We start from the raw sequence: 10,829 nt of genomic DNA on the forward strand, positions 1-10,829 counted from the left end.
TGTGTCCTTAAGAAATTTAATCCCCTCACTGTTGCTCAAGGTTATGGATTACTTTCTCTCGGGATAGAACGGAAAAAACTATTCTGTAATACTTTCAATCGAAATTACAGAACTTCAGCGAATTCAACAAACAGAGCATATCACACTTGACACTTTGTTTATATGGAAAAATAATGTAACAATATAGAAAAAAGGGGGAAAGTTTTCAGATTTTCCATCAATGAAAAATGAGATTAAGCCTCTAAATATATAGATAATGAAAGGATGAGATGAAGAGGTGCAATTCAAAAGGTGCCTCTTCCATTTTTTATTCACACTCATTCACGAAACCTAACAATCCCCCACATGAATGGGGAATGGCAATATATTTAAAAACATGCAAAAAACTTGTGTGATTTGCAAGTAAAGATTAATCGCATCTGGATAAGTAGGGTTTCTTTTGAAATTTCTGTAGTGAACATATGTCGGATATACTCGGTCAATCGGTAGATTTGATATCTTCGAACCGTCGAGCTTTGGTGTATACCTAGACAACCATAAGTCACATAATCAACCCTTAACCATCTTTGGTTCTCATTGTTGTGTTCGTTTCAACCATGAACACCGCCTGGTTTCATAAGTGCATAGAGAATTGGCCTTACAAAATTATCCTTGAAGAGGCTTACACTTCACACTTACATAGGTGATTCCTAAACGTGTTATACCGTAAATACACAAGTTGATATACCCCGTATCAAACTTAGAAACCATCAAAAAGTCTTAACACTTTATCCTTGGTGCTGAACATTATATCATCACGAGAATAGACCAAAATTTTATTTGACAATGTTGGACAGTCATCAATGACTTTGTTTGATCACCTTGAACATAGATCTTGGTATTATGTCTTCGCCGTATGTGACGAGATTTTCTGTTATACATAACGCCCCCAACCCTTCCTATTGCCGCTTGACTATCGCAATGTATTCATATAGGTGCCAAAGATTTGGGCCAAAATGAAATATCTTCCAAGAAATTCCGGAGCCATTCAGCTTCTTCACCAGCCGTGTCTAAAGCTATGAACTCAGACTCCATTGTAGAGCAGGCGATGCATGTCTGTTTGGACGATTTCCAAGACACTGCTCCTCCACCAATGGTTTAGAATCAGTTCAACCAATGATCTAATTTGTATCACTATACCCCTCCATTATCGCGGGATACTTATTGTAATGCAAAGCTTATTTTGAGTATGTTTCAAATATCTCAAGACTTGTTTCATTGTTATGACAGTTTAATACAAACTTTCTTATGTCGTAGACTAATACGTCTCGATTTTCTATTGCATATCAGATTATTGACTACACTTAATGTAGCAATAGTATATTATAATAACAGCCAGAATGATTGGCATCAGTTATGGCCACAACCTTTTAATATATAACATATTTCGCAATCACTCCGCTATTTTCAAGAATTTGTATGCTATTTATTCATACATCTATATGATATGCAAATTATAGCACCTTCATTCATGAAATAAATCCAACTTACAATGGATTTTGGTCATGTTTATCAGTTGGTTCACCTCATTATAGACCAACGTATTAATATATTCGTTCATGAACTGTCATGTTTATACAAAACATGCAAACGCACGTTTCATGAAAAGTCATAGTCTTCCAGGTTACAACCTTTCATAAAAGAGCTAAACATTATAAATGTTCAACAAAGAACACATCATTTCTGGAATATTCACTAAGGATTGGTGGGGTTCAAAAATTATATTATTTAGACATTACGTCTAACATTATCTTTTATCATGTATAAGCTAAAAACCTCCATATTTTAAATATTTCATCAACATATCATCCACATTTAATCAAATAATGACTATATGATTTGAAGTACGTAAACACATTTATTTACACTCATTAATTTTAAAAACATTTGACAATATTATTTGGTCAAATCTCGCATGTCATTATTTGGGTGCTTGTTTTAGTCTGTAAAGTGACTTAACAAGTTGACACACCTTTTTTCTTCCTTCAGGAACCACAAACCCTTCAGATTATTCCATATAAATTTCTTCCTCTAAATCTCAATTTAATAAGGTTGTCTTAATATCCATGTGATAGATTTCAAGACCATACACTGTAGCCAATGCTACTAACATCCATATGTACGTAATACTCATAACCGAATGTATTAAAATAGTCAAGGCCTTCTCGTTGTCTATACCCTTTGACAATAAGTCTTGCCTTGTACTTGTCAATAGTGCCATCGGTCTTTTATTTTCCTTTTAAAAATCCATTTGGAACCTAACGGTTTGTTACCAGGAGGAAGATCAACCAGTTCCCAATTATGATTGTTCAATATGGATTCTATTTCACTATTGACCGCCTCTTTCCGAAATAATAATTTAGAAGAAGACATAACTTCTTTAAATGCTCGAGGCTCATTTTCCAATACAAAAGTCACAAAATCGGTCCAATGAAGTTGACGTTCTTTGTCGTTTACTATGTTGTGGATCCTCCTTATTGAATATACCTTTTTTTTGTTCCTTCTTGAGGTCGTTTGAATCCTTCACCAATCGACTCACATTCCCTTTTATACGGACATATATTTTCAAAGAATTCAGCATTATCTGGCTCTATAACTGTATTATTATAAATGTCGGAATTTTTTGATTTATGAACCAGAAATCGATATATTTTCTATTGGTTGCATATTCTATGAAAATACAATTAACAGTTTTCGGTCCTATCTTTACCCTTTTTGGTTTAGGAACTTGCACTTTAGCCAAACATCCCACACTTTAAAATATTTTAAGTTGGGCTTTCTTCTTTTCTATTTTTCATATAGAATGGATAGCATTTTGCTATGGAAAACTCAATTGAGTATTCGGTTGGCTGAAAGAATAGTTTCCCCCACAAGTTCTGGGGTAAACCAGAACTTATCACAAGGCATTCATCACCTCCTTTAACATTCTATTCTTTCTTTCCGCAATTCCATTAGATTGTGGTGAGTAAGGGGCAGTTGTTTGGTGAATAATGTCATATTCCAAACATATTTCTTTAAAATAGATTCATACTCACCACCTCAACCACATAAACTGTTGTTTGTGCCATGACAGAGTCAGAATTAATAATGGTGAAGTTTTAAATATTTAAACCAATCTGACACAATCACAATTTAACGGTGAAGTTTTTAATCTTCAAACCGAGTAATATCTGATACAACCAGATCTAATATACGGTGAAGAATTTAATTTTTACACCGAATAATATATTGGAGTAGAAATCACTAAGACTTTAATCTCCAAAACAAGTAGAAAGTCACTTAGACTTCAATCTAAAAAAAAAAAGTAAAAATTAAATCATGCAGATTTTAATCTCGTAGTAGGAGTTGAAAATCACGAAGTAGAAAATCTCTAAAGTAGGGATAGAAAATCACAAGTCGTTTATTTTCTTTTCAAATGGATTTCCAACTAAACCATTGTAACCCCTAAATATATCAATACTTTGATATATTATTCTTATCAAACTAACATATGTATATCTTTATTGATCCAAAATAATATACATATGAAATATGATCTCAAACTAATTTTAAGTAAAGTAAGTTTAATTCATACTTACAACCTTAGATACTTTATTTTAATGCATGCCACCAAATTGTATACCGACAAATTAGACATCATTTGTCACAATTTAGAAATAACTAGTATAATCTGAGTTATTCCTAATCACTGCATGCAAAACGTATAAGATCTTGACCATCTATTCTAGCATTCATATCCATGGAACTTAGAAATTCATAAATAACAATAAGTGGAGTTTATAAAAGTAGACCTCGAGTTTGTAACTTTCTTTCAGAATCGTCACTTTAATTTAATCTCCACTACGTGTAGGTTCTTTTGTTACACCAGAAATACACAGGCGAGTCATTTGATCACTTGTGCTTGCGCACAAATCAAGTGTCCAGCGTTCCATTCAAATCTTTGGCATAACTCATAAGAGTACCAAATTGGAGTCCCGTATCAGCTTTCTTTGTTTCTAGCAATGGCTGCCTCACTTTCAGTATGTTATCCATTCTTTGACCATCAAAGACACATTGCGGCAGATGATTTGTGAACCACGGATTGAAAACTGATGATGCTTATTTTCAATTAAATTCCTCTTGTTAGTCACAAAAAGTAAGAAATTTAAAAAGAAAATGACAGAGTCAAAGCCAAGTGGATGCCTCAAATTGGAGTTTCCTAATCATTTTAAAACTAAAACTCCACTGAATTCCTTGGCTTATTAGAAGACTATGCGAGCCTTAAGATAATAAATTCACAAGGCCTCTCAATAAATCTTAGATCAAGACGCAATCTGCTCAACGGAAAGAATATATATGACCCTGTTCGTTCATCCAAAAGTCAACATAGATATCTCGTTCACAACAGAAAAAATATAACCTCAACACTTTCTCGTATCAGTAATCAATATTGACTTTGATATTGGCTTTCCTCCAACAATATCATACTGATTATCTCTAAGAAGAGTCGCCATAATGGATGATTTTGCTAAAAGAAATAAATACCAGAATAACTACCTTAGTTATTCCAAATCATAATAGGCATGAATTAAAGACAATATATTATGTGATGACGACCCTGCATCCTAACATTAATTTATAAAATCCGAAATTTATAAATCATCGAGCATAGAAAAATCAAAGAATATGAGTAGAGAAAGTTGTTAAAGGTGTCACTTGATGATGGTCCACCTGGACCTTAGCTGTCAGTCCATTAAGTAGTTAGTGTGGGGGTAATTATATAATTAGCCTATTAGTTAGTTATAATATATTGTAGGTCGGTTACTTGATAGCTAGCGTGTATTTATATACACACAATACTGTACAGTACTTTGGCTTAATGAAAAAAGAAAAAAAGGAGCTTAGTGTCTGCTCATCGTCTCTCCCTCTCTTAGCTTAACAGTGAAGCTTCAATGGCTGTCACTTAATATGGTATCAGAGCAGAAGTGATCAATTCTTCACATCGATTGCTCAATTCTTCTTCATTTCTTCTTCGCCCAGCTCAGTGTTCTCAGAATTGAGAGATTGAAAGCTTGATTCAGTGATTTTCAATGGGGGATCAGAAAATAGATCACACTCATCTGCTTTTTGTGCATCCATCTGACACTTCGAGCTCCGTATTGATTCTGGTTCAATTGATAGGATCCGAGAATTACGGACTATGGAGGAGGTCGATGAGAATCGCATTGCAAGCCAAAAAGAAGCTAGGGTTCGTGACTAGTACATGCAAGAAGGAATCATTTAAAACAGAGCTACACGAGGACTAGAAAACTTGTAACGCTATTGTTCTATCATGGATTATGAACACAGTGTCTCCAAACCTTCTCAGTTACATTGTTTATACTTCAAATGCACATCTGGTTTGGGAGGACCTTAGGGAACAGATTGACAAGGTAAATAGAATGAGGATTTTTCAGTTGCATAGGGAAATAGAAACAATTTTACAAGGAACAGATTCTGTGTCAATGTATTTCACAAGATTGAAGGAGCTTTGGGCAGAATATGATGCAATGGTACCTTCTCCAAATTTGAAGGATTATGTGGATCACATTCAGCGACAAAGACTACTTCAATTTCTGAGTGGATTAAATGATACATATTCGCAGGCAAGGAGGCAAATCCTAATGAAGTTAGTAGAATCCACACTCAATCAAGCTTATGCTATGATAGTTGAAGATGAGACTCACAAGGCAACTAACACAGGATTGAATCCAGTTGTTGATGGAAATGACATTACTGCCTTATGGAGTGCAAAAGCACATCAACAGAAGCCTAAAAGGAATTACAACATTCAGTGTGAAATTTCAAACTTAAAGGTCATAGCAAGGAAAATTACTATCAGATAGTGGGATATCCACCATACTTCAAAGGAAGAAGGAGGTCTGGACCACAAGGTGCTACATATGGAACTAATTCCCCGGGAGCACATACTGCCACATATGCCATAGGTGGTGCCCATACTGGACCATAGGGTGCCTCAAGTCACAGTTTTGGCAACTATAATACAAGACAAGCAGGGGTCAATACAACCTTTGGAGGTGGAAATGCAGGAACCTCAAATGTGATGAATAACATCAGCAATAATGTACAAGATCAGGGATACATAACTGGAGTGACAGTGACCTTCACACCAAAGCAATATAGCTAGATTCTGAAGCTTATCAACAAGGAGAACATGCCTGAACCTACAGCCAATATGGCAGGTATTATCTGTGCTTTTATGCCAAGTAAGCTTGAGCATAGTTGGATTGTTGAAACAGGAGAAACAAATCACATGGTGTCCACCCCTGAGATGTTGTCCACTATCACTAACACTACTAGTTTTGGAAATGGAAGTGTACATTTGCCATATGGAAATAGGTTGCCAATAACACATGTTGGTACATGCATTCTAGCTCAAGGAGAAATTAGTAATGTACTATGTATTCCTGATTATAAATATGTAATGACCCGACCGGTCATTTTGAGTATTACAACCCTGTTTCTCCATTTACTTCTTAAATTGTACTTTATAGTTATTGTGTGAATTGCCGGGGTACTTGGTTCAGGTCCGGTGAGGTTTTGGAATGAAATGGAACACTTAGTTCCAAGGATTAAAGCTTAAGTTAAAATAGTGACCGGATGTCGACTTATATGTAAACGACCCCGGAATGGAGTTTTGATGATTCCAATAGCTCCGTATGGTAATTTTGGACTTAGGAGCATATCCGAAAAATTATTTGGAGGTCCATAGTGGAATTAGGCTTAAAATGCCGAAAGATGAACTTTTGGGAAGTTTGACCGGGGGGTTGACTTTTTGATATTGGGATCAGAATCCGATTCTGGAAATTGGAATAGGTCCGTAATGTGAAATGTGAGTTGTGTTCAAAATTTGAAGTCATTCCGGATTGATTTGGTGTGTTTCGGCACAAGATATAGAATTTAAAATTTCAAAGTTCAATGATTACGAATTTAGGTGTGATTCTTCATTTTGATGTTGGTTGATATGATTTGAGGCCTCAAGTAGGTCCGTGTTATGTTATGAAACTTGTTGGTATGTTCGGACCGGGTCTCGAGGGATTCGGGTGAGTTTCGGATGGTTAACGGATCAAATTCGGACTTAGAAGAAATCTGGAAAATTTCTGTCTTCTGGTGTGATCGCACCTGCGAGGAATTGGCCGCAGGTGCGGTGCCGCAGATGCGGCCATTTTTATGTAGAAGCGAAGCTGGGCTAGCCTGGTCAGGGCATAGGTGCGAAGGAGTTACCCGCATCTGCGAGCCCGCAGGTGCGAGCGAGGCTACGCAGATGCGGAGTTGAGGGAAAGGCAAGTCCGCAGGTGCGAACCTTTTAGCGCAGAAGCGCGACCGCAGGTGCGGTCCTTGGCATCGCAGAAGCGACTATGACTAGCCAAGCTGTTCTCACAGAAGCGAGATTTTTTCCGCAGAAGCGAAGGTCGTAGATGCGACCCCTTATCCGCAGATGTGGAAATCGCTAGGGCAGAACCTTAAATTCGAGGGTTCGACATTTTCACCCATTTTCGGATTTTGGAGCTCGGGTTGGGCAATTTTGGAGAGATAATTTTCCACACAACTTAGGGTAAGTGTTCTTAACTCCCTTGTTATTATATTCCATGAATTAATCTTCATTTTTGGTGTAAGATTATCGATTCTTCAAGAGAAATAGAAAGAAATTTCTATAATGTCACAAAATGAATTTTTCAAGTTTAAATATTGATTTGGAGTCGGATTTGAGTGAAATTAGTATGGTTGAACTTATAATTGGATGAGTTATCGTATTTTGTGAGTTTTGTCGGATTTCGATATGTGGACCCCACGAGTGATATTTGGGGGCGTAATTTCGGATTTTGTGGAAAATATTAGCATTTTGATATGGAATTAATTTCTATAATTTTTGTTAGATGAATCAAATTAATTGTGACTAGATTCGAGCTGTTTGGAAGTTGATACACGCATAATGGAATTTCTGGAGCATTGCTTAACTTGCTCGACATTGAATTTGGCTTGTTCGAGGTAAGTAACTCTTCTAATCTTGGAGTTGAGGGTATGAACCCTGAATATATGTATTTCGTGAATTGTTGGGAGGTGACGCATATGCTAGGTGACGGACGTGTGGGCGTGCACTATAGAAATTATGACATAATTGTTTCTGTGGAATTTTGTCCTTAAATGATCTTGGCATTGTCCATGCGGTTTTATGAGGTAAAGAAATTGAGCTGAAAATCATATTAAAAATCATGTTGAGGCTATGTGCCAGTATTATTGGGACCCACAGAGGTCATATTGCTGTGAATTATTTATTTTAAATTAAAAAGTCATACTCAGTCATATTCATTTCATTGCATGTCATATCTCAGTCTCTGTTATTATTTATTGATACATCATATCATCATTTTGGGCTATTTTCATGACATTGTGAACTCGAGAGACTGGAGAGATTGATGACTGAGTGAGACCGAGGGCCTGATTAGGGGAATTATTGTGGATCGGGGCTGCCCGCTTGCAGCATGCTTTATATACTTTATTATTATAGCACGTGAGTTATCCGTGCAGATTATAGCACTTGGACTAAAGGAGCCCCTCCGGAGTCTCTACATACCCCCAGTGAGCACAGGTACCTACTGAGTGCGAGTGCCGAGTGCTGAGTGACTGGGAGGCATGAGTGATTGTGAGGTATGCCCGAGTGGCATGAGTGACTGTGAGGTATGCTCGAGAGGCATGAGTGACTGTGAGGTTTGCCCGAGGGGCTGTATATTAGTGATGTTCTGCTCGAGGGGCTGTTTATGATTTTATCACTGAGTTGCATCGCATTGGCATGCACACATGACATACATGCATAGAGATGTATTTTTCTCATGCTGTACAATATCACATCATTCCTGATTTCTCACACATTATGACAGATGGGCATAGTGATGCATTTGTTTTATACGGGTTTTTCGGAAGGAAAATGAAACATCTTATTTATTATTGAAAAGATTTTGGGAGAAATTTATTATTTTCAAACTATTCATATTTTTGGCAACTTCGTCAAATGATTTGGGTTTTCACTGATTTATTTAAAAGGAAGAACTATTATTTTTAAAATCATGATTTGGCTGAGCATTTCATCTCTGAGTTACTTCTGGTATTATTTGCTTGATGTTGTTATGGATTGTTGTGGACTATTGGTTGTGGATCCGACCTTGGTGGAAGATCGTCACTACTTTCAACCTACGGCTAGGTTTGTTACTTATTCAGTATATGGGGTCAGTTGTACTGATACTACACTTCTGCACATTGCGTGCAGATGTTGGCTGATGTTGTTGTTGTGCCCGATATTTTTAGGATTTGAAGATATACCTGCGTTCCTGTTGTAGCTGCCTCTTGTTTAGGGTGGCCTTAGATTTATAAAAGCTCTGTTTATGTATTATTCAAGCAGACTATGTATTTATTTCATTTTCGCTTTGTATACTCTATTCTTAGAAGCTCATGATTTGTACTACCAATTCTTTGGGATTGTACAAGATTACGACCTTTATTCACTTAAATTGCTTTAATAATTATTATTGAAATTGGATAGTTGGTAATTGGCTTACCTAACGGGTTGGGTTAGGTGCCATCACGACTAGTTGGATTTTGGGTCGTGATAAGGTAGTATCAGAGCTCTAGGTTAATAGGTTCTACAAGTCATGAGCAAGTGTCTAGTAGAGTCTTGCGGATCGGTATGATGACGTCCATTCTTATCTTCGAGAGGCTACTTGGCATTTAGGATATATACTTCCCATATTTATTTCTTTATCGTGCGAGATTGATTCAGCTTGAGACATAACTCTATGAATTTCTTTCCACGTATTCGTATGCGCACATGAGCGCTCAGTATCATCTGTGCATCGCCGGCTTGTGATTCCATGAACGAAGTTCGAGATGAGTATTCTATGTTTTGGTGTTGGGCCAATCTGGAGGACTTGAGGCCAAGTTTAGACCGCAGCTTAAGCTCGGTAGCTTCAGTTGTAACTTGTACAATTGAACTCATATGTTCGGTGATGACCTTACAGTAGAATTTGTGACTCGATGAGCGGTGGAATGGCGGTATGATGGGTATGATGTGACCGCAGAATGTGTTAAGATGATTTGAACATAACGAGAAGTGTTTCCTTAAAATGTAAAGGGAAGGCCATTGGGTGCTTGATTTTTGATTTGATGTGACGTACAATCTCGGGTGTGAATGTTTTGAAAGATCTTTCACGTGTTTAAATTTTGGGACAAATTAAACTCTCATGTCTGGTTAATGAGTTTGGACTCAGAAAGACTTAGCGATTGCGTAGAAATTGTGGCTGCGAAAAGATATAACAAGATGCCAATTTGAGGCTAGGGAGGTGGGTTATCTCTTGGAGAGTAATCTACGTAGATGTGTTCCTTGTAATATGAGTGGAGGGTTTCTTTTCTGCCAGTGGGGCGTAAGTGTGGATATTTGAATTTGAATCTGGCTGAGATAGTCGACTTAAGTGTCAAGGGAATGATTGCGAGCTTAGCGGATGATTTGAGGTATTTTTATGGTTAGTATTATATGAGCTTGAGAAGAATTTTGTGGATCTGACTACGGTATTATGATAATAATAGGGTATGGGTATTGTGAATTATGGAGTGTTTTAATTTATGGCTTTGAGCCAAGTGGAGGAGCCTGCTATTGACAATTTGATTTCATGGTTATGTGTTAAATTTTTGTTTTGGGCTGAGGCATATTGGTGGGAGAGTTATGACTTGCAGAAGTTGAGATCGAGGATGACTCGAGT

At 36.9% G+C, this 10,829-nt stretch overlaps 1 protein-coding gene across 1 annotated transcript; it reads left to right on the top strand.

Annotated features, from left to right (window-relative positions):
• Window positions 1–5,357: 5,357 nt before the first annotated feature.
• On the top strand, window positions 5,358–5,903 carry LOC138895578 (uncharacterized). Its single transcript, XM_070180285.1, has one exon. It carries the CDS (start codon window positions 5,358–5,360, stop codon window positions 5,901–5,903), a length of 546 nt encoding a protein of 181 aa, XP_070036386.1.
• The last annotated feature ends 4,926 nt before the right edge of the window (window positions 5,904–10,829 follow it).

This window comes from Nicotiana tomentosiformis, chromosome 7 (assembly GCF_000390325.3).
Source record: "Nicotiana tomentosiformis chromosome 7, ASM39032v3, whole genome shotgun sequence".
Lineage (NCBI taxonomy): Eukaryota > Viridiplantae > Streptophyta > Magnoliopsida > Solanales > Solanaceae > Nicotiana > Nicotiana tomentosiformis.